This window comes from Myxine glutinosa, chromosome 2 (genome assembly GCF_964187855.1).
Source record: "Myxine glutinosa chromosome 2, kmMyxGlut1.1, whole genome shotgun sequence".
NCBI classification, from domain to species: Eukaryota; Metazoa; Chordata; class Myxini; order Myxiniformes; family Myxinidae; genus Myxine; species Myxine glutinosa.
Window position 1 is genome coordinate 129,821,828 of NC_136262.1, and position 25,747 is coordinate 129,847,574.

At 46.0% G+C, this 25,747-nt stretch overlaps 2 protein-coding genes across 17 annotated transcripts in view; one reads left to right on the forward strand and one right to left on the reverse strand.

Moving 5' to 3' along the window:
- The window catches only part of LOC137421260 (GMP reductase 1-like), a 905,715-nt gene that overhangs the window by 562,573 nt on the left and 317,395 nt on the right, over positions 1–25,747 (forward strand). The window lies entirely within an intron of this gene.
- Positions 1–25,747, reverse strand: part of SS18 (SS18 subunit of BAF chromatin remodeling complex) — a 212,237-nt gene that overhangs the window by 88,219 nt on the left and 98,271 nt on the right. For 8 of the 15 annotated variants that reach the window (XR_013622366.1, XR_013622365.1, XR_013622371.1 and 5 more), the window contains one exon: positions 4,478–4,588. Coding sequence is in view for 5 of the 15 variants with exons in the window: in XM_068107142.2 (XP_067963243.2) it covers positions 4,478–4,588 (111 nt within the window). In the remaining 10 variants the exon portion in view is untranslated. Of the gene's footprint in view, positions 1–4,401; positions 4,589–25,747 lie in introns of all 15 variants that reach the window. The other 7 variants (XR_013622373.1, XR_013622369.1, XR_013622367.1 and 4 more) reach the window with 2 other exon arrangements.

Sequence of the window (25,747 nt, forward strand, 5' to 3'; positions counted from 1 at the left end):
TTAATCTTGGAAATCAACCTATGCAGGTCATGATAGATTTGTGTCGTGGTCGTGCAGTTCCAAGGTAGATTCACTTACCTTGGAAGTACTCCATCAAAGGATGTTCATATTAATGATGAAATACAATTTTAAATTTCTAAAGCGAGTGCATCATTTGCAAAGCTGTGAAATCCACTCTGGAACGAGGTAGGGATTAGCAAAAATAATTAAATTGCCCAAAATCATACCATTGTCAAAGAACAAACACATGAATAGATTCTATTTTCTGTATACTTTGGATTAATTTGTGTTCATTTATTTAACTAAAATAATTGTTTACTTATTACTATTTCACTTCCTTAAATCAAATCAAACTCATCATTTTGGACAAATGTGTTACATCTTCTATTACGAAGGACAACCATGGATAGAGACAGGAGCAAGGAAGTGCATGCATCTTCACCACGAGAGGGCAATTGTGTGCATGTTCGGCACGAGGAGGAAACTTCGCATATTTGACATGAGACTGGAACTATATGCATCTTCAGCATGAGACCAGAACTATATGCATCTTCAGCATGAGACAGGAACTGTATGCATCTTCAGCAATAGACAGGAACTGTATGCATCTTCAGCATGAGACAGGAACTATATGCATCTTCAGCATGAGACAGGAACTATATGCATCGTCAGCATGAGACAGGAACTACAGACTTGGCATTTAATATGGAATTTTTTTTTTCTTGAGCTGTACAGCTCGTTGAAATGGGAAAGTAATTTTTTACACTTATAACAAGTATCAGGTGTGGTCACCCTTCAGCACAATACAGCAACTATTCGTTATCTATCCCTCTCCTGAGATGCAAGCACACAGTCCCTTAAGGGAAACTTGTCATCTCTCAAGGAAATTAGTTTGTCCTCTTGTTTCCCCTTGGATTTTGTCCTAAACACTACACTAAACCATAGTGAGAGAGGTTAGTTTGATCCTACCGCTCCTTTGTCGCCTGGACATCAATCCCGCTCAGTTGAGAGGAACCATGAAGTCCATACACTTGGTAATTGCATCTGGCTGAGCAATCAGTGGCACGAAGCCACATTCTAATGGATTGTGGTTGAATGCCTCGAACTCGAAATCCCTCTTTGGGATTGGCAATGCTGTTGTGCATGGAACTTCCGCCAGGGAAGCCTTTGGAGCCAGGGCTGGCCCATTCAGATCTTCTGCACTGGATTGGTTTTGAGGATCACCTGATGACTTTGGTAGTATACACCACCCCTCCCCTCCCCCCTGTGCACCTACTTTCAAAGCACATGCCAGGCCAGGGAGCACTGGATGAACCATGCGAGAGTCACTTGATAGTGTCGCGTTCCCGGGGAATAAGATCCTCCAAGGTAACGGGCATTCGATTGAGCTTTACACTCCGAGGCGTTCAATCTAATGGCAGTGTGAATACGCATGGGGGATGAGGGCAGCGAAGGGTAGCGGAGCTCTTACCTGTACGGATCCCACTGGACATCTTCGACCCTGGTAATCAACTCAACCCGACATGGAATTTCAATTGCAACAACAAAAAGGTTTATTAAAATAAAGGCCAGGAAACAAATAAATGTTCAGTAAACTAGAATTCCTAAATGGAACGCTCCCAGACAGACTCGTATACAACAGAAGGGGATGATAAAATAAACGAAAGTAAAAATGGAGTGTACTCAGCTTTGAGCGGATCTTGAACCTCGTCGGAGATCATTGTCGGCTCCGCGTCCCTGCGTGGGAAAACACGCTTTGGTGCGCAGTTCGTACACCCACCAGCCGCAGCATGGGTCCCCGAGTCCATGAGGGGGAAAACAGGCCTTGGCGCGCAATTCGTTCCTCCAGCCGCCAAGCAAGCACGCCGTGCCCGTCCACTCGCCGTCGGCTCCATACAGCACCGCGGTCTCTCAGCGCGGGCAGCCCCCCGCACCGTCAGCACCAACAAGCCAGGGAAAGGAAAATGCGTTCGCTCGAACCGATCGCCCGGACCAGAAAACGCCAATGTCAGACTGCATGACACCAATGTCCTTGGCTCAAGAGGTCGGAAAATGTGAATGTTCACAATGAAATCCAGAACCAAGAAGAAGACGAACTGTGACCGCTTTTCATCAGCTCGGGACCCAAAGAGAGAGATATATGAATTGCCGACTGCACGCGATCAAATCCAGAAGCAGAGAGAGACAAAATGTCGGGACCCCAAATATTTTGTACCCAATGCTCTTACGTCATCCGATGACGTCCACGCATGCTCCAATCAGCGAGTCCATTCCCTCGCTCTATGGCCGTCCTGACCAATGGTTCTTCGGGACGTGTCCTCTCGACCACTTGCCGGCCTTTGTGGTCACCCGGTCGGTGTTATCAGCGGTAGTTGAATGTCCTGTTTCGTGCTACTTTTATTTAGTGTTATTTTGAGGTGTGGAGTGCATGGCGGGTGTTGTGTGTGTGTGTGTGTGTGTGTGTGTGTGTGTGTATGTGTGTTACAACGAACAAAGAAGAAATCACAGAGGCAATTTACATTCAGGGAATTTACCATTAATCCCTAACTAATTAGCATAGCCCCACCCCTCGCCATGGGGCAAAGATACGCGCTTACACGACATCCGATCTTATGGGTCCCTACTTAGGTACATTGGGGGTTTCTTCTTCTTCATCGCGACATTCGGAGCACACTATACTATACAATTCTACCTGGACTAAGGTAATCCATTGCCTACCCCATAAACGTAACAATAGTCCCGGTCTGAGACCCTCAAGCCAAAACTCAACAACCTCCCTTTTATGCACAAAGAGAGTCAATGGTGACTGACCTCTTTGCTATTCCACTCCTGCCTGGAAAGAAAAATAAAGCACAAAATCAGTGCAATATGAAGCAATGCATTCAATCTAACGGACGATAATTTGCTTCATTCTAATGATGTAGAATGTTCGGCACGAGGAGGAAAGGGTGAGAGTATGCAGGAAGTCACATAATTGGTAGCCTCATCAAATAGCGTTTCTGTTACATCAAATCAGATCCTAACAACATTCAAACGTCAACTTAAACTCGAAGAAATGTTGCCACATTGCCTATGGACACAACCAATACACATATGCACGTACATAATTACTTTGAAAAAAAAAAAACGCTTTCCCAATGTTAAAAAATCAAAACAGAAACCCTTACCTTTGGGTGTCATTGGCTTGTTCACCCAGCCAGGTTAAATGCAGCAGCCTGCACCAGGTATTGCAGCCGTTCCCAAAAAATGAGTTGAACATGCCATAATAAAAGTTTTTCTTTTGGTTTGCTCTTCTCTGACTATTCTAGTCCTTTAATACTCTTTTTTTACTCCTATTTTAATATCATTGGATATTATCACAACATTGGACTGCTGTTTTATGTAAGCCTTGTTTAAGGTTTTGCGAGGACCTGACATATACACAAAGAATTAAGTTAAGCACCCCTACACAACGAATTAAGGTAAGCACCCCCTAATATATATTCTTTGTGTATATGTATACATTGGCATATATTCTAAGGTATGTGAGATCAAATAATGATTGGTATGACATTAGCAATTATCCATTGATGAAATTGAGTGATCAAAGTGAAAAAAAGTGATTGGTTGAGTCAGTGATCCGATCACGTGGGTCCTACACACGTTATTGACGCAAAGATCGCTAGAGGTCTTCTCAGAACAATGACTGTACGTTAGAAAACATAAACGTCATCCACACTGTCCGTGATGGACCTATAGCTCCATACTTAAATTGAGGTGAAAATATGCCTAAAATTCCCAAAAAATTTCACCTTAAATTATTCAGAATAAAATATTTAAAACGGCATGATTGTTATGTTTTTATGTGACCATAATATCACTTCTCCAGAAAATATAGCAATATCATGGGTATATTACACTGTTTTGACGACAACAAACTTGTAATGTGCGAGGTTGTAAAAAAACGGGGGGGGTGCTTAACTTAATTCTTTGTGTATATAATACATCAGTTTCATTCCATTTGCTGCAATCTTGATGACACAAGTCAAGACACCACAAGGAAATGGACGCTTCTATCTGGGATGTTTCCCAACAATGAAACTTGCTCTGTTACAGCCTGCACACACCGTGGTTTTCGAAAACGAAACTTCAAAAGCTCTTGAAACCCCTTACCTGGCTCAGAGTATCTGACACAAAAGATCTGCACAAAATTGAAATAGCAGAGAAAAATTAAGAGAACAAGGAAATAAAGTAGAGTTGCATGCTGGATATCAACATCCGCAGGCCCCAATGTTGATGTGTAGCCACTCGCCTCCTTTTTGACCTTAAAAATGAATAATACGCGACGGGTACCTATCATTGTATTAAATTTACAATAAGGTGGAAAACGTAACAAAATTAACTCAGACCTAACATCACTACCTTCTCCACCTCTATTGGTTGCTCCAACGATGTGTGCCAGGCCCGGTGTTTGAGGGATGCTGAGAGGGGTGTTTACCGTAGCCCTGCTGCTGAGATGAGTAACCTTGTTGTCCTGTGAACTGTTGGGGGTAACCCTGCTGTGGGGCAGCTTGGTAGGAGCTTTGCTGCTGCGTGTACTGACCACTGCCTGCAACATAAGGAAGGCATAGCAGTTGAGACTTTGCTTCTATTTCCCACTTGAAGATACAGATTAAGCAGATTCAGTACATAATTAATTGAGCAATGTGATTTTAAGTAATTATGCAATAAAATGAGTTTGGCTTTCTTCAAGCTAAAATCTTACATTAACATGGTGTTAGCACTTTGTGATTTTAGTTACTGAAAATATTGAGGGGGTGGGGGCAGTAGCCTCCTGGTCTCGGTCTGGTCCTGAAGCCCCAGTTATTTTTGCCGCACATAAGCAATTAAGTTTGCGTCAATTTACAGTCACGTGCTTCAATTTCCCGAATGAGAAATACACCGCAAATGTAAACATAAATGAAGTAACTACGAGTGCAATAATAAAACTCTTAATTTTAACATCTACAACACAAAAATTATTGAAAGCGGCAGAACTTAGATTGTGCATGTGCGTTCACCAAAAATTTGCCGCGCAATTTTTTTTTCAAATGAGGAAAGTCAACGTCACAATAAGAACTTTAACTTGATGCTTAATTAAATTGATATGTTCTTCTTTGTTTGTATGCAGCACAAGAAGGCAGTGGGGTAGCCTCATTGGCATGGTTGTGCTGCTAATGCAGTGTGTCCTGCTGGTTACCCTGCGCTCACGAAGCGAAAAGCGGGGTTAAGCATTCATTTGTGTGCGTGTGCCGTGTGCCGTACGTGTCTGCATTTTAAAAATGCATTTTCTTGGAAACCGTTGGTCTGATTGACACGAAAGTTTACCATGGAAGCGCCTCCGCCTGCATAATTCTTTTATTCATAATTATGATGTTATAGGTCACGTGGTATGGACGCCTTCTTGGAAAAACGTTACACCTCTATATCCCCCAAACCGCTCAATGGAAAAAAATTAAACATGGCTCATTGTCAAGTACTCACCATGGGGAATAAGATATGTTGATGGTGATGTCATCGGTACCTTAATTATGACGTCATCATTCGACAAGTACAACACTTATCCGATCATTGTGAATTTTTTTTCTCAGCAACTGTTGGTCTGATGGGCACGAAATTTTCACCATAGGAACACCTCTTCACGTAGAATATTTTAATGATAATTATGATGGCATAGGTCATACAGGCTCCATCTTGGAAAAACCGAAAAATGTTGCACCTCTATATCTCCAAAACCGCTGCATGGAAAAAATTAAAACATGGCTCATTGTATAGAACTCCATATGGGGAATAGGTATTGTTAACGATGACGTCATTGGTGCCATAATTATGACGTCATAATTCGACAGGGACAACGCTTAGTCTGATCAGTTTGAAATGTATTGAGCGTGATCTATGCAACAATTATATTAGAGAATATAAATTTATGATGTCATCGCTCACATGGTCTGGCAGCCATATTGGATCAAAGAAAAAAAATGTTCAAAAACAGAAGAGTTGGCTCGCAACAAGTTGACTGCGCAGGGTAAGTGTTCTATGAATACCATCGAGTTATGACAGGAATTTGTTCATGGTGCTGGTGATAGTTCACCTACTCTTCATGAAGGACACCATGGGATATTTAACATCCACCAATGAATGCTGACAGACGGAACGCCCACTTAACGTCAGTAGTGTATATATGTTGCTTCTGGGACACTCTCATTTTCCCATTAACTTACATGTTAATTTTCCTCTTAACCTCATTGCCCATTAACACCTCTATTTCTCCCACCCTAATCTTTATGAACCTTTTGTCTATAGTACCTATCCTTATTGTTGTTCATTAGACCACTCAAACACTACAAATATTTGTTTTCCCTTATAGACCTATAATCCTTCTTCTACATATCATCTGGCAGATTATCTTTGACCCACTCAAACATCGACCCATTCACTTACATGTTAATTTTCCTCTCACCTCTTTACGAACCTTTTAGCCTTTTGACACCTATCCTTAATGTTGTTCATTAGACCACTCAAACAATGATCCCCCCTTGGTCTTATGGTAGTCTTACCAGCAATGATCCCGAGTCGACCACTCAAACATTGATCCTACAAATATTTGTTTATGCGTGGGAAATAATTTAATTCTCTTGCCACTCTCTTCACCATCTAATATATTAACAAAGTATATGTTTGAGTTTGGTTCTTTATCAAGATATTTTAACTGAGATAAAATAAAATGATAAACCTCCCTCGATGTCCTTGTCTGAGCGCCTCCAGTGCCACACACTTTTTGGTAGGCTCTGCCCACTTTTTGTTAAGCTCCGGCCACTTTTTGGTAAGCCCCGCCCATTTTTTGTTAAGCCCCGCCCACTTTTTGGTAAGCCACGCCCACTTTTTACTAAGCCCCGTCCACTTTTGCTAAGCTCCGCCCACTTGTGCTAAGCCCCACCCACTTTGTTAAGGCCCACCCACTTTATAAACTCTTCAGCATTGTATCATTTCCAGGTAATACATTACATCATTTTCAGGGAATTTCCATCACATCATTTCCAGTTAAGACACGCCCAGGTTTGCCCAGGGAATTTCCACAGGAAATGACACACACCCAGCCCTTCTTATAAAAGGCACCGACCACACAGGCTTTTTCAAACACGCTTTCTGCTTCACTTGAGAATGGACTACTATGCCAAAATGGAATGGGATAACTTTGCTATTCCTTGGAGTCCTACTACCTGTGTAGAACTCAACCTTCAGATTGATGAACTGGACTTGAACCTCTTATCAATGGAGGTAAGTTTGTTTATTTATTTATTTATTTATTTAATTATTTATTTAATTTAATGTTTTTTTTTGGTTTTTTTTATAGATGAGACTCATGTAAGAGTTAACAAAGTTTATTTTAATATTCATAGAGCTTGATTTATACAAATAAAAAATATTGTATTAAATTAATACATTGTTATTTTCTTTCACAGGAAATTGTATCTGAGATACGAAATGAAAATTCTGCTTTTAACACAACTTGGGATGAAGTTATTTTTTTGTTTGAAGACATTTTGAACAACCAAGACCCCCAGAACGAGTTCTACCTTGATGACCCAGCCAAAGAGTTATACCTTGGAGATCCACAAAATCCTGAAAAAGAGTTTTACCATGATGATACTTGTTGTGAGTTATCAAAACAAAACCCACTGAACAAGTTCTACCTTGATGAGCCAGAATACAAGTCATACATTGGAGACCCACAAATTTCTGAAAATTGGGAAAGGGGAGTTCTCCCTGATGGTCCGCAGTTATACTATGTGAGACACATCATAGAAACCCTAAAAAATTGTGAAACGGGAATTCTCCCTGATGGTCCGCAGTTATACTATGTGAGACACATCACAGAAACCCTAAAAAATTGGGCAAGGAGAGTTCTCCCTGATGGTCCGCAGTTATACTATGTGAGACACATCATAGAAACCCTAAAAAATTGGGAAACGGGAATTCTCCCTGATGGTCCGCAGTTATACTATGTGAGACACATCACAGAAACCCTAAAAAATTTGGCAAGGAGAGTTCTCCCTGATGGTCTGCAGTTATACTATGTGAGACACATCATAGAAACCCTAAAAAATTGGGAAAGGGAAGTTTTCCCTGATGGTCCGCAGTTATACTATGTGAGACTTATCACGGAAACCCCCAATATTTCTGAAAATTGTGGTTCTACCTTGGAGACTTGGAAAGATGGTTATATTTTTGGAGACTCGGAATGGGGGTTTTGTTTTGTGACTCGGAATGTGATACCTATCTTGGAGGCTCAACAGGAATGTGGTTATACCTTGGGAACTTGGAAAGTTGGTTTTATTTTGGAGACTCTACCTGTGGGGTCCATCTTGGAGACTCTTTGCATTCTAAAGCAATGAACAATGTTCTTTGTTTAATGACGCTTGATTTAAGCAATATCAAGAAAGTTCGAGGAAGAAAATGCTGGAAAATTCTTTCTTCCCATTTCTACTTCTTCAAACTTGAAAGCCTTGAAAGACAGAATTGGAAGAAGAGGAAAAAAAATAAATGAAATACGTATTTAAAAAAGAAGAAAAAAAAAGATTATGTTAGGGTTGGGGTGGGATATTGAATGTGAGGGTTAGGGATGGGGTTGGGTTAGGGATGGGGTTGGGTTAGGGTTTTGAATGTGAGGGTTAGGGATGGGGTTGGGGATGGGGTTGGGTTGGGTTAGGGATGGGGTTGGGTTAGGGTTGGGGTTGGGTTAGGGATGGGGTTGGGTTAGGGATGGGGTTGGGTTAGGTATGGGGTTGGGTTAGGGATGGGGTTGGGTTAGGGATGGGGTTGGGTTAGGGATGGGGTTGGGTTCGGGTTGGGTTAGGGTTTGTATATTATTATGACTCACTCACACATACACACACACACAAAAGTTAAGCCCCAACTGAAAAGTTGTGGGATTCTGTGTTTGGGGTTCACAGATTTAAAAACGTATCCCCATTATACACACACAAAAGTTAAGCCCCAACTGAAAAGTTGTGGGATTCTGTGTTTGGGGTTCACAGATTTAAAAACGTATCACCATTATACACACACAAAAGTTAAGCCCCAACTAAAAAGTTGTGGGATTCTGTGTTTGGGGTTCACAGATTTAAAAACGTATCCCCATTACATTTTATTTATTTATTTATTATTTTCAAGGGTATTATCTGCTTACTTGTGTTTTTTGTAATTCTTGCGAGTAAAATGAACCCAAGATTTCTTCTCCATTTAAATCATATAATTTGTAGGTCCAAGGGACTGTATCCATTACATCAATGATTTTAAATAATTCACGAGTCCATTTTTGTGTGTAACCTTTCTCAAAATGACTTTTCCATTTGTATATTCTTACAATATCACCAACTTTAAACTTGGGCTTTCTCAAATTAATCTCCTTTTCATATTCTAATTTTGTAAATGTTTCCGATGGTTTTGATTTTGTTGATGAATGAACTGTATTATTGTAATTATCTACAATATCCTGAATTAAATACACCCATTTTTGAGAACCGAGTTGTGTGAATTTTTTATATAGTCTCTCTTTCAAAGTACGATTAAAACGCTCAATAACAACTGCTTTTCCTTCATTAAAGGTGCTGTATAATTTAATACCCTCCCCCTTAAGAAATTTCATAAATATTTTGTTATAGAACTCTATTCCCTCATCAGTCCATAACTTCTTTGGTTTCCTTTTATTCCTATCAAATATTAGCTTAAAGGCTAACATTAAAGTATTACCTCTCTTGTTTTTCAAAGGAACAACCCAGGCAAATCTACTCCTCAAATCAATAACGGTTAAAGCATACCTGTATCCCTTATCATTATTTAGTTCGATTAAATCAGCGGACCATATGTGGTCGGTGTATTTAGAATAAACTTTCCTTCTTTTATACTTTGTGATTATAGGTTTATGTAATTCATTAGCCAAAAGCTCCTCAGTCTTGATAACATCATTGGAGTTTAATAGTTTTTTGGGAAATAACCAAGACCAAGTTTCAATTTAGCACTTATCATTTTTTTCACAATAAACCTATCAACTTTCTCTCTCAATGTAGGATTTCGTATCAAGGACAAATTATACAACATTTCTCTGTCTGCTTCATGTTTTTCATCCAATGTAGTGGTATTCCCATAAGCAATATCATGCTTCATACACACTTCATCAACCCTATTTATCGGCTTGGACCAAGGTTTAGGATTGTCAGCCTCATCTAATCTTTTATCCAGGTTTGTTCCAGGACCACAGAAAGAATATCCAGGTAGATGTAGTTCCCCAGGAATTCCAGTTGTTGTAAATTTACTTCCTGACAGAAACTTTTGTATGTCTCCTCCACTTTTAGGAGAGATGAATTGGCACTTTTTAGAGCCACACACTTCACATATTCCTTTTTGATAAACTCTATTATTTTTAGCTTTAACATAAGAGTGTTACAGACGCGGATTAAAGATGTTATTTTGACCGAGCGGTGGTGTATTACCGCGTCCGAACAGTTACTCCCCGATTAGAACCCGATTCCACCCGACGTTGACCAGATCGCACCGCAGATATTCAATCGGGAAACCTCTAAAGCGACCGAAAGAGAAGGAAAAGAGAAGAAGACAGAGTACGGAGGAAGAACAGATTTATTATACACACACAAGCAAAAAGAAAGAACGACCAAAATTATTTACAAGCAATGGATGGAAAAAGCAGTCACACAGTGCATCGTTAGCTTATTCTATTCATTTTACTAAACCCCAAGACAACGAGTAGGACAGACGACGTTCACACTTACACGGGGGATATTGCAGGCAGGTAGGGCTTGAGGTGGATTGCTGGAGAGGGAGGAGGGCCGGAGGCAGCAGCTCTCAATTCCTCGCGGTTTTTGGCGGGAAAACCCTTCGTCGCGTATCCGCTGCCGATGCTTTAGACGTCACGCGCTGGCTCGGGCACACCTGCTCCTCTCCTTCTGGTGGAGCCGTCTCCCTCCTTTCAGCGCGTCTCTCCAAAGCTGGTTTCCTTTCCGAGTACCTCTCCTCTTTGGCTTGGAGCGTTTCGCATCTCACCGCTCCTCTTGGTGCCGCCTCTTCGCTCATCTCCCATGTCATCTGGTGAAGCAGTCCCTTACAGTCGCTTTTATAACTCGGGGCGGAATCAAGCCGCCGGCTGCGAGGGCACGCCTACCGGGTCGCTCACCGCGGTGCTGATTGGCCATGCGACCCTCTGGCTCACTCCTCCCCTCTATGACGAGGTGGAGACACGCCTTTCTTCTCCGAGATTAGCACATGGGCAATGGCGGCTTGCGGGATTGAACACAACTCGCACCCTTTTGAAAGGAACTTTGGAGAGCGGAGATGATTTGGGGAAATTGGAAGGGCCTACACTTATTTTGTTTGATACAATGCAAAATCAATCTAGTGGGAAACACATATTTAGCCTACATAGAATAAGGAAATACACTATTTAAAAAGATATATCATGGCCTGCGTGTAAGTTTCATGGAATTAACTAGGAGGACGGCTGCGACCATTATTTACATTACGAGGGTGTTACACATAACAAAACCATACTTTTTACATTCGTTACACTTCCTCCAAAATTGTTACACTCCTCAAAAACCGTTACACTTCTCAAATTCGTTACCCACTTCTCAAAACCGTTACACTGCACCCTCCTTTCTTCAGGCCCGCCCTCGGGCCTACTAAACTTTAACTTAGTGTGACACGTAGGTGTAATTCCCTCTACAATTAACCTGACCCTGAGTGTGACAATCTTAAAACACAAATAAGTATGTCCCCCTATTGCATTGCACCCTGTCTAACAGACTCAAGCCCACAGCTAACCGAATTACGGAATTATTCTCAAACTATACATTTACGGTGGGGAGCATTATTTACAATGACGTTATTTCTTATTTACAACACAACCCAGGACCTGTGTTTTTTTGTTTCTTTTTAGGGAACAAGAAAAAGAAATTCCTGTTGGGAGGGAGGAGACAGCACGCATTGCATCGATGCACCAGTACCAATACCACCGAAGCACCCAAAAGCACCAAAAGCACCACAAGCACCACTCGGTGCGCAGTCACCATGGTTCATAATAAACACAACAAAACAACTGGTGGTGGTCTTCTCTTTCTCAGCTGGGCCGATGTTCTTCCCGACGTCTTCTGGCTTCATGCGGCCTACTTGGAAATATAAAAAAGCACAACTTGTGTTCGTTTTTTATTTAGGGCCTCAGGGGCCAACTAAGGGTGGTCCACCTGTTTGGCATAGGTGCCACCTTACCGAGGTCCGCAAGCAAGATTCCCTGGCCACTATGGCCGGTCTCCAACAGAGGTGCCCTGCCCCAGAACCTGGGGTCCATCAAGTGGTACTTGGCCGCAGAACAGCGGTCCATAAAGTGGTACATCAACGCAATGCATGCTGGTTCTGGGAATCTCGGGCGCACAATGGCCACCTCACGCACGCTCCCCTCGGCACCCAATGGCGCACAGGTCCTCAAGTAGGAGACAAAAGGGGGGAAGACAATTGAGCGAGGGGTAAGGTCACAAGGGTACACATCAATAAGGCAATGCAAGGCGAAATGCGTACGGAGGGCGAAGTGAGAAAGCTCGTCCCTACCGTACGTCACCCCCTGTCACCTACACTACCCTTGCCCTTACCCCATATTTACAAAATCTACCCATTTACAAATTCGTCACTACTGTCACGTCTTCCCCATATTTCTCCTATACCAAATTCGTCGCCACAATCCCTCTACTTCAAAATTTGCCATCACCAAATTCATCATCAATCCTCATAAGGAGGCAGAGATGGAACATCAAAGCACAATGTCACACCCACGTCATGATGCGTCTCACAATCCAAACATTTGCATCATAAAAAATAATCAAAACATGGCATGGTGCGGAGTACCTGTCACCTCAGGTGAGTGGATGCAGATGGTGCGAGGAGATCCTTCATCCTAACTATCCTCTAAATGATTTTAACACACTTTACACTACCCGGGGCCTTTCCCTGCCAATCCATTGGCCACTTACACTCTGGGTTCTAAAAACCAATTCCCATTGACCAAACTGTGGTGCTTCTCAATTTGGGGTCTCACTCCCCCGATTCATCTCCCGGTGCCTTCGCACAATTTCTGGGCTGCGACGTGTAGCTCTCCCAGCAGGTCTACCCACCTGCACACCTCCACCACTGCAGTTGCCACCCGAGCTTACCTAGCTCCTCACCCTAACCTAACTAACTGGGGAAGGCCCTCTCCTGGCTCTGTCACCCCACTGGTGCCCTCTGGCACTGGGCTACCCGGGTCCGTCCTCCGGATCCTCGGGCCCCATCCACAACTACTGGCTCCCAGAGCCCACCTGCGGCCTCACCTGGCCGACATCCTCACAGTGGTGGAGCGCCCAACCAACTACACACACTAACAGGCTACACGCCCAGCCATTTCCACAACACTAATGCACCCATCCAAAGACCATTCTTTCACCCGCACCACAGATGCCAATATCCAACCACAATTTACCTGTACCCTCTACCTAACACTTACACTACCCGCCCCGGGTATCCGTGATGGGGGTCCACTCTTCCCCCATTCACACCTTCGCACCATCCACTCCACTCCACAATTTCCACCATACTCACTCCACGACCATCCATTCCAATACTCCATACCATTTATTCCATACCCCTGTTCTCCATTCACCTGTCGTTGCACACCTGTGCAATCATACCTGGTGCCACCTGCACCCTCCTTTCTTCCTGGACCATTTGGTCAACACAACACGCAATCACCACTACTCCCTCATACACTGCTCCACACACCTGTTCAGTTGCACACCTGTGCAATCACACCTGTTCAATCCTCACACACACGGCATCATCTCATCTAACTACTCCCCTCTGAAACTTGCGCTTCCCAGTCGCCCCTTTAAACTATTGCGCTCCCTCGTCATTATCATCCCCGCTAATCTACCTGCGTCCCCACTACAGGTATCAGTCACTAACTAAACTTAACGTTACCTAATGTCATCTTTGCTAGATCCCTACACACCATATCCTAACCCACCCGGGCTAGTTTTCACTGCCATCAACCCCATAAGCTAGTGCGCATTTGCCCCACCTCGTCTGTGAGGGATGGTGGATTTGCCATCCCACCACATCGGGGAGGTCCTACTATCAATTTGGCACACCAAATTTCAGCCAATCAAAAATTTTGCCAATCATCTGCCAATCACCGTACCAATCATCAAATTTCGCCTTTTTCTAATTTTGGGGCCAAAACACTATCCTCATCACCCGTCTACTTATTACATCCTCTCGGTGCGCCAATTCACGTCGACAGCCCGGCTTCGTACAGCCGAGCAATGAACGCGGGTTCTTTGGTGCCGGCGGCTGGATGCGTCCGGCACTCGGTGCAGGGACGGGGGCTTACCCGGGCCGAGATCCCACGCACCACCTCGGCGTGGAGCCATCCAATGTCCCGATCTCGACCTGCCGGCACGTCTCAATTGAAAGTGGTCGCCATGACGACCCTTCCTATCGGGCTGCCCGCTCCGCCTAGTGGAGCCCGGACGCGGCCGTTCCAAGCGAGGCACAGCGTGGATCGCGTACGGCGGTTCTTTCGAAACCGCCGTGGTTCGGATCCCCGCTGGTCCTCGTGGCACGCGAAGCTGCCCGACGCGCACCGAGGGCCCGATTCGGCTATAAGTCGTTCTAACCTCTAACCCGGTTACCGTCGATGCTTCACCTGCACGCTTACATGCATACGCTACCCCTTTCTTGCTCATACCTCCAGCTGTTCCCATGCTCCTCGTACCTTTCCTTACACACCTCGGTACACTCATTCCGCCCACAGACTTGGTCACACACCTGACCACCGAACACCTTGGCACACATTCGTCGCTCGCACACCTCACCAACACACCTCTTCGCGCCCCCTCCTCTGTGACAATCACAGGTGTGCTCTCACCCGCACACCCAACCACGTGCCTCACGACCAAGTCAAGTGTGCATTCCCACACACGCTCTACCATTCCAGGTGTGCATCCTTCCATTCCAGGTGTACATCCCCGCTCACCTGTCATAACCAACTCACGCTCCGTGTCACTCTCACTACTTTCACCTCCATTCTTGACAGCGCACTCTTTCCTCATGCACCCGTCCGTTACACACCTTTCTCGCGCACACTCTCCCGCACATTCTCCCGTTACACCCTCTGTAACACTCAACACAGGCGTGCATTCTCCCTTACTCTTGACAGCATGCGCTTTCCCCATGCACCCGTCCGTTACACACCTTTCTCGCGCATCCTCTTGCGCACACTTTTTCGTTACTTCCTCCGTAACACTCACCACACCGCGCTTCCCTGTGCTCCCTCGCACACGCGCTTCGACCAACTCGCTCCTGACGGCACACTCACTCCTCGGCGTGCACTTTTTCCTCACACACCCCATGGTCGGACATTCTCGCACACCTCTTTTTTCGCACACCAGACCTGTCGCACACTTCACCAACGGCCTCTCACGAACACCCGGATCCAAACCAATCCCCAAGCCGACTGAAGCTTTCCTCACATCATATACATTGCTACTCACCTCCGTACCTCGTCGTCGCACCTCCTTTGCCACCTGCAAACTCTTTATTTGGTTAGTGAGCATCACATCATGAGTTGAGCACCGACCTTGCACATATTCCATCACCTCCTCCTGGATTTCTCTTTTAGTTTCTGTCCGTCCCTTCTTAATTTCACTCACCTCTTCTTCCACTTCCTCTAATTTTTGTTTAACCTCTTTTATTTCTCGGTGCGTCTCCTCAAGTTCGTCCTCTATGGCTACCGTGACCGTCTCTATGTGCATCCTCACCTGCCGGTCCTTTGTCTCCATTATCTCTGTCACCTCGTCCACCCTCATTGTCAGTTCCTCACGTACCATCTGACATTGCCTCTGTGTCGCTATTAATTCGTTTTTAATTTCTTTTTGTGTCGCCTTTAACCCTCCTAGTACCGCAATGTTCTTTTGAACCTGCTCCACTAGTTCTTTTTGTCCCTCCGTCAGCTGTTCCACCTCCTCCGTCAGACCCTCTATGCCCCCTTGTAACCTAGCCGTATTATTCCTCACCTCTTTCTCCATACGCTTCTCACCTCGCTTTACCTCCTCGCGTAGCCCCGAGACCTCCTCACTCACACCTCGTCATATCTCCTCCTTCATCTCCTCCCTTTCTTTTGTAGATGCCGCCCTCATCTGTCCCAATTCATCCCTCTGAGCATCCAGTTTGGTTTCTACCCCGATTTTTACCTCCTCTATCTGCTCTCCCATTTGTTTAATTTCTCGGGCGGATTGCTCCCCTATCTCCCGCAATTTGTCCTCCATCCTATTTTCTAGCCCCATTAACCCATTTTTCATCCCCTCTATCTGATTCTCCTGGGCAGCTATTCTATTTTCCACCCCCGTTAACCCATGTTTCACCTCTTTTATCCCGTTGTCTAACCCCTCAAAATTATTGTCTAACTTCCCAAATTTCTTGTCTAACTTCCCAATTTGGGCATTGGTACCCCTCGCTTCGTCCCTCATTGCCCCCTCCATCCTATCCATTTTTGCATTCAGTTGGGTCAAGAATAATCTGAGGTCAAACCCGGTTTGCCCAGCGTCCCCAGCCGCCAGCGCGGGCTCGCCCACCACTGCGCCGCTATTTTGGGACTCTTCAACCACGTGCGCGAGCACGCCATTTTGTGCACCTGATACCCCCTCAACCACATTGCCAATGTTCTCCTCCTCTCTTTCATCCACATACATTTCCCCGAGGTCCTGGGTCGATTCTACCCTGTCTATCTCCCCCACCGACATCCGATCGCCTTGATTGTCCATGGCGCGACCTCAAAATTCGGGTTTTATAAAACAAAATTTCGGCAGCTCGTAATTTTGACCAAAATTGTTTTCTACACCTCTTAAAAATTTGGTTCGGGCTTCGAATCTCACTCCCAGACACCAATTGTTACTCTAATAGTACAATTGGTGTTCCAAAATTTGGGCTAAATGAATTTAGTCCCAGGTCCGAATCCCACTCCTGACACCAATTGTTACAGACGCGGATTAAAGATGTTATTTTGACCGAGCGGTGGTGTATTACCGCGTCCGAACAGTTACTCCCCGATTAGAACCCGATTCCACCCGACGTTGACCAGATCGCACCGCAGATATTCAATCGGGAAACCTCTAAAGCGACCGAAAGAGAAGGAAAAGAGAAGAAGACAGAGTACGGAGGAAGAACAGATTTATTATACACACACAAGCAAAAAGAAAGAACGACCAAAATTATTTACAAGCAATGGATGGAAAAAGCAGTCACACAGTGCATCGTTAGCTTATTCTATTCATTTTACTTAACCCCAAGACAACGAGTAGGACAGACGACGTTCACACTTACACGGGGGATATTGCAGGCAGGTAGGGCTTGAGGTGGATTGCTGGAGAGGGAGGAGGGCCGGAGGCAGCAGCTCTCAATTCCTCGCGGTTTTTGGCGGGAAAACCCTTCATCGCGTATCCGCTGCCGATGCTTTAGACGTCACGCGCTGGCTCGGGCACACCTGCTCCTCTCCTTCTGGTGGAGCCGTCTCCCTCCTTTCAGCGCGTCTCTCCAAAGCTGGTTTCCTTTCCGAGTACCTCTCCTCTTTGGCTTGGAGCGTTTCGCATCTCACCGCTCCTCTTGGTGCCGCCTCTTCGCTCATCTCCCATGTCATCTGGTGAAGCAGTCCCTTACAGTCGCTTTTATAACTCGGGGCGGAATCAAGCCGCCGGCTGCGAGGGCACGCCTACCGGGTCGCTCACCGCGGTGCTGATTGGCCATGCGACCCTCTGGCTCACTCCTCCCCTCTATGACGAGGTGGAGACACGCCTTTCTTCTCTGAGATTAGCACATGGGCAATGGCGGCTTGCGGGATTGAACACAACTCGCACCCTTTTGAAAGGAACTTTGGAGAGCGGAGATGATTTGGGGAAATTGGAAGGGCCTACGCTTATTTTGTTTGATACAATGCAAAATCAATCTAGTGGGAAACACATATTTAGCCTACATAGCATAAGGAAATACACTATTTAAAAAGATATATCATGGCCTGCGTGTAAGTTTCATGGAATTAACTAGGAGGACGGCTGCGACCATTATTTACATTACGAGGGTGTTACACATAACAAAACCATACTTTTTACATTCGTTACACTTCCTCCAAAATTGTTACACTCCTCAAAAACCGTTACACTTCTCAAATTCGTTACCCACTTCTCAAAACCGTTACACTGCACCCTCCTTTCTTCAGGCCCGCCCTCGGGCCTACTAAACTTTAACTTAGTGTGACACGTAGGTGTAATTCCCTCTACAATTAACCTGACCCTGAGTGTGACAATCTTAAAACACAAATAAGTATGTCCCCCTATTGCATTGCACCCTGTCTAACAGACTCAAGCCCACAGCTAACCGAATTACGGAATTATTCTCAAACTATACATTTACGGTGGGGAGCATTATTTACAATGACGTTATTTCTTATTTACAACACAACCCAGGACCTGTGTTTTTTTGTTTCTTTTTAGGGAACAAGAAAAAGAAATTCCTGTTGGGAGGGAGGAGACAGCACGCATTGCATCGATGCACCAGTACCAATACCACCGAAGCACCCAAAAGCACCAAAAGCACCACAAGCACCACTCGGTGCGCAGTCACCATGGTTCATAATAAACACAACAAAACAACTGGTGGTGGTCTTCTCTTTCTCTGCTGGGCCGATGTTCTTCCCGACGTCTTCTGGCTTCATGCGGCCTACTTGGAAATATAAAAAAGCACAACTTGTGTTCGTTTTTTATTTAGGGCCTCAGGGGCCAACTAAGGGTGGTCCACCTGTTTGGCATAGGTGCCACCTTACCGAGGTCCGCAAGCAAGATTCCCTGGCCACTATGGCCGGTCTCCAACAGAGGTGCCCTGCCCCAGAACCTGGGGTCCATCAAGTGGTACTTGGCCGCAGAACAGCGGTCCATAAAGTGGTACATCAACGCAATGCATGCTGGTTCTGGGAATCTCGGGCGCACAATGGCCACCTCACGCACGCTCCCCTCGGCACCCAATGGCGCACAGGTCCTCAAGTAGGAGACAAAAGGGGGGAAGACAATTGAGCGAGGGGTAAGGTCACAAGGGTACACGTCAATAAGGCAATGCAAGGCGAAATGCGTACGGAGGGCGAAGTGAGAAAGCTCGTCCCTACCGTACGTCACCCCCTGTCACCTACACTACCCTTGCCCTTACCCCATATTTACAAAATCTACCCATTTACAAATTCGTCACTACTGTCACGTCTTCCCCATATTTCTCCTATACCAAATTCGTCGCCACAATCCCTCTACTTCAAAATTTGCCATCACCAAATTCATCATCAATCCTCATAAGGAGGCAGAGATGGAACATCAAAGCACAATGTCACACCCACGTCATGATGCGTCTCACAATCCAAACATTTGCATCATAAAAAATAATCAAAACATGGCATGGTGCGGAGTACCTGTCACCTCAGGTGAGTGGATGCAGATGGTGCGAGGAGATCCTTCATCCTAACTATCCTCTAAACGATTTTAACACACTTTACACTACCCGGGGCCTTTCCCTGCCAATCCATTGGCCACTTACACTCTGGGTTCTAAAAACCAATTCCCATTGACCAAACTGTGGTGCTTCTCAATTTGGGGTCTCACTCCCCCGATTCATCTCCCGGTGCCTTCGCACAATTTCTGGGCTGCGACGTGTAGCTCTCCCAGCAGGTCTACCCACCTGCACACCTCCACCACTGCAGTTGCCACCCGAGCTTACCTAGCTCCTCACCCTAACCTAACTAACTGGGGAAGGCCCTCTCCTGGCTCTGTCACCCCACTGGTGCCCTCTGGCACTGGGCTACCCGGGTCCGTCCTCTGGATCCTCGGGCCCCATCCACAACTACCGGCTCCCAGAGCCCACCTGCGGCCTCACCTGGCCGACATCCTCACAGTGGTGGAGCGCCCAACCAACTACACACACTAACAGGCTACACGCCCAGCCATTTCCACAACACTAATGCACCCATCCAAAGACCATTCTTTCACCCGCACCACAGATGCCAATATCCAACCACAATTTACCTGTACCCTCTACCTAACACTTACACTACCCGCCCCGGGTATCCGTGATGGGGGTCCACTCTTCCCCCATTCACACCTTCGCACCATCCACTCCACTCCACAATTTCCACCATACTCACTCCACGACCATCCATTCCAATACTCCATACCATTTATTCCATACTCCTGTTCTCCATTCACCTGTCGTTGCACACCTGTGCAATCATACCTGGTGCCACCTGCACCCTCCTTTCTTCCTGGACCATTTGGTCAACACAACACGCAATCACCACTACTCCCTCATACACTGCTCCACACACCTGTTCAGTTGCACACCTGTGCAATCACACCTGTTCAATCCTCACACACACGGCATCATCTCATCTAACTACTCCCCTCTGAAACTTGCGCTTCCCAGTCGCCCCTTTAAACTATTGCGCTCCCTCGTCATTATCATCCCCGCTAATCTACCTGCGTCCCCACTACAGGTATCAGTCACTAACTAAACTTAACGTTACCTAATGTCATCTTCGCTAGATCCCTACACACCATATCCTAACCCACCCGGGCTAGTTTTCACTGCCATCAACCCCATAAGCTAGTGCGCATTTGCCCCACCTCGTCTGTGAGGGATGGTGGATTTGCCATCCCACCACATCGGGGAGGTCCTACTATCAATTTGGCACACCAAATTTCAGCCAATCAAAAATTTTGCCAATCATCTGCCAATCACCGTACCAATCATCAAATTTCGCCTTTTTCTAATTTTGGGGCCAAAACACTATCCTCATCACCCGTCTACTTATTACATCCTCTCGGTGCGCCAATTCACGTCGACAGCCCGGCTTCGTACAGCCGAGCAATGAACGCGGGTTCTTTGGTGCCGGCGGCTGGATGCGTCCGGCACTCGGTGCAGGGACGGGGGCTTACCCGGGCCGAGATCCCACGCACCACCTCGGCGTGGAGCCATCCAATGTCCCGATCTCGACCTGCCGGCACGTCTCAATTGAAAGTGGTCGCCATGACGACCCTTCCTATCGGGCTGCCCGCTCCGCCTAGTGGAGCCCGGACGCGGCCGTTCCAAGCGAGGCACAGCGTGGATCGCATACGGCGGTTCTTTCGAAACCGCCGTGGTTCGGATCCCCGCTGGTCCTCGCGGCACGCGAAGCTGCCCGACGCGCACCGAGGGCCCGATTCGGCTATAAGTCGTTCTAACCTCTAACCCGGTTACCGTCGATGCTTTACCTGCACGCTTACATGCATACGCTACCCCTTTCTTGCTCATACCTCCAGCTGTTCCCATGCTCCTCGTACCTTTCCTTACACACCTCGGTACACTCATTCCGCCCACAGACTTGGTCACACACCTGACCACCGAACACCTTGGCACACATTCGTCGCTCGCACACCTCACCAACACACCTCTTCGCGCCCCCTCCTCTGTCACCTCCTCTGTGACAATCACAGGTGTGCTCTCACCCGCACACCCAACCACGTGCCTCACGACCAAGTCAAGTGTGCATTCCCACACACGCTCTACCATTCCAGGTGTGCATCCTTCCATTCCAGGTGTACATCCCCGCTCACCTGTCATAACCAACTCACGCTCCGTGTCACTCTCACTACTTTCACCTCCATTCTTGACAGCGCACTCTTTCCTCATGCACCCGTCCGTTGCACACCTTTCTCGCGCACACTCTCCCGCACATTCTCCCGTTACACCCTCTGTAACACTCAACACAGGCGTGCATTCTCCCTTACTCTTGACAGCATGCGCTTTCCCCATGCACCCGTCCGTTACACACCTTTCTCGCGCATCCTCTTGTGCACACTTTTTCGTTACTTCCTCCGTAACACTCACCACACCGCGCTTCCCTGTGCTCCCTCGCACACGCGCTTCGACCAACTCGCTCCTGACGGCACACTCACTCCTCGGCGTGCACTTTTTCCTCACACACCCCATGGTCGGACATTCTCGCACACCTCTTTTTTCGCACACCAGACCTGTCGCACACTTCACCAACGGCCTCTCACGAACACCCGGATCCAAACCAATCCCCAAGCCGACTGAAGCTTTCCTCACATCATATACATTGCTACTCACCTCCGTACCTCGTCGTCGCACCTCCTTTGCCACCTGCAAACTCTTTATTTGGTTAGTGAGCATCACATCATGAGTTGAGCACCGACCTTGCACATATTCCATCACCTCCTCCTGGATTTCTCTTTTAGTTTCTGTCCGTCCCTTCTTAATTTCACTCACCTCTTCTTCCACTTCCTCTAATTTTTGTTTAACCTCTTTTATTTCTCGGTGCGTCTCCTCAAGTTCGTCCTCTATGGCTACCGTGACCATCTCTATGTGCATCCTCACCTGCCGGTCCTTTGTCTCCATTATCTCTGTCACCTCGTCCACCCTCATTGTCAGTTCCTCACGTACCATCTGACATTGCCTCTGTGTCGCTATTAATTCGTTTTTAATTTCTTTTTGTGTCGCCTTTAACCCTCCTAGTACCGCAGTGTTCTTTTGAACCTGCTCCACTAGTTCTTTTTGTCCCTCCGTCAGCTGTTCCACCTCCTCCGTCAGACCCTCTATGCCCCCTTGTAACCTAGCCGTATTATTCCTCACCTCTTTCTCCATACGCTTCTCACCTCGCTTTACCTCCTCGCGTAGCCCCGAGACCTCCTCACTCACACCTCGTCATATCTCCTCCTTCATCTCCTCCCTTTCTTTTGTAGATGCCGCCCTCATTTGTCCCAATTCATCCCTCTGAGCATCCAGTTTGGTTTCTACCCCGATTTTTACCTCCTCTATCTGCTCTCCCATTTGTTTAATTTCTCGGGCGGATTGCTCCCCTATCTCCCGCAATTTGTCCTCCATCCTATTTTCTAGCCCCATTAACCCATTTTTCATCCCCTCTATCTGATTCTCCTGGGCAGCTATTCTATTTTCCACCCCCGTTAACCCATGTTTCACCTCTTTTATCCCGTTGTCTAACCCCTCAAAATTATTGTCTAACTTCCCAAATTTCTTGTCTAACTTCCCAATTTGGGCATTGGTACCCCTCGCTTCGTCCCTCATTGCCCCCTCCATCCTATCCATTTTTGCATTCAGTTGGGTCAAGAATAATCTGAGGTCAAACCCGGTTTGCCCAGCGTCCCCAGCCGCCAGCGCGGGCTCGCCCACCACTGCGCCGCTATTTTGGGACTCTTCAACCACGTGCGCGAGCACGCCATTTTGTGCACCTGATACCCCCTCAACCACATTGCCAATGTTCTCCTCCTCTCTTTCATCCACATACATTTCCCCGAGGTCCTGGGTCGATTCTACCCTGTCTATCTCCCCCACCGACATCCGATCGCCTTGATTGTCCATGGCGCGACCTCAAAATTCGGGTTTTATAAAACAAAATTTCGGCAGCTCGTAATTTTGACCAAAATTTTTTTCTACACCTCTTAAAAATTTGGTTCGGGCTTCGAATCTCACTCCCAGACACCAATTGTTACTCTAATAGTACAATTGGTGTTCCAAAATTTGGGCTAAATGAATTTAGTCCCAGGTCCGAATCCCACTCCTGACACCAATTGTTACAGACGCGGATTAAAGATGTTATTTTGACCGAGCGGTGGTGTATTACCGCATCCGAACAGTTACTCCCCGATTAGAACCCGATTCCACCCGACGTTGACCAGATCGCACCGCAGATATTCAATCGGGAAACCTCTAAAGCGACCGAAAGAGAAGGAAAAGAGAAGAAGACAGAGTACGGAGGAAGAACAGATTTATTATACACACACAAGCAAAAAGAAAGAACGACCAAAATTATTTACAAGCAATGGATGGAAAAAGCAGTCACACAGTGCATCGTTAGCTTATTCTATTCATTTTACTTAACCCCAAGACAACGAGTAGGACAGACGATGTTCACACTTACACGGGGGATATTGCAGGCAGGTAGGGCTTGAGGTGGATTGCTGGAGAGGGAGGAGGGCCGGAGGCAGCAGCTCTCAATTCCTCGCGGTTTTTGGCGGGAAAACCCTTCGTCGCGTATCCGCTGCCGATGCTTTAGACGTCACGCGCTGGCTCGGGCACACCTGCTCCTCTCCTTCTGGTGGAGCCGTCTCCCTCCTTTCAGCGCGTCTCTCCAAAGCTGGTTTCCTTTCCGAGTACCTCTCCTCTTTGGCTTGGAGCGTTTCGCATCTCACCGCTCCTCTTGGTGCCGCCTCTTCGCTCATCTCCCATGTCATCTGGTGAAGCAGTCCCTTACAGTCGCTTTTATAACTCGGGGCGGAATCAAGCCGCCGGCTGCGAGGGCACGCCTACCGGTTCGCTCACCGCGGTGCTGATTGGCCATGCGACCCTCTGGCTCACTCCTCCCCTCTATGACGAGGTGGAGACACGCCTTTCTTCTCCGAGATTAGCACATGGGCAATGGCGGCTTGCGGGATTGAACACAACTCGCACCCTTTTGAAAGGAACTTTGGAGAGCGGAGATGATTTGGGGAAATTGGAAGGGCCTACGCTTATTTTGTTTGATACAATGCAAAATCAATCTAGTGGGAAACACATATTTAGCCTACATAGAATAAGGAAATACACTATTTAAAAAGATATATCATGGCCTGCGTGTAAGTTTCATGGAATTAACTAGGAGGACGGCTGCGACCATTATTTACATTACGAGGGTGTTACACATAACAAAACCATACTTTTTACATTCGTTACACTTCCTCCAAAATTGTTACACTCCTCAAAAACCGTTACACTTCTCAAATTCGTTACCCACTTCTCAAAACCGTTACAAGAGATATTTTTAGATTTGGTTTTCTTTTTACATTTGAGACAATAACATATTTATTTATCAGAAAAATTCCGACAGAGCATCAAAACCTTTTTGGTTTTCAACATATACATTTCTATCTTAATTTTTAAAACATAAAGAATCCTAAGGAATGCCTTCACTCTCTCCTCCATTTATTTACAAATAAAAACTAACTAAAGTCAATAACACCAACATCATCAACTATATGACCTTTGTCTTCTTCATGTAAATCTCCTCGCTGAACTCATCTCAACCATTTTTAAAATCATTATCTTAGTAAGAGTTGTTAATTCTTTATTTTCCTCTTCGGTGCGTTGAGATTGATTTATTTGCTGTAATACACTCAATCTTTTACGAATCTCACTGATTTCCATCTTTTTATATTTTTCCTCCCTCTCTCTTTGCTCCCTTTCCTCCCTCTCCTCCTTCTCCTTTTTCTCCCTCTCCTCCTTCTCCTTTTTCTCTCTTTCCTCCTTCTCCCTTTTCTCTCTTTCCTCCTTCTCCCTTTTCTCCCTCTCCTCCTTCTCCTTTTTCTCCCTCTCCTCCTTCTCCTTTTTCTCCCTTTCCTCCTTCTCCTTTTTCTCCCTTTCCTCCTTCTCCTTTTTCTCTCTTTCCTCCTTCTCTTCTTCAACTCCTTCCTCATCCCTTGCTACCCTTGAGTTTGAGCCCCAAAGAATATTATACATATACTCATCTGGATTTTGAGATATTCTTGTATCTATAATTATTTTTCTCATAATAGGATACCAATAAGATTTGTTGATGATTTCTAAAAGA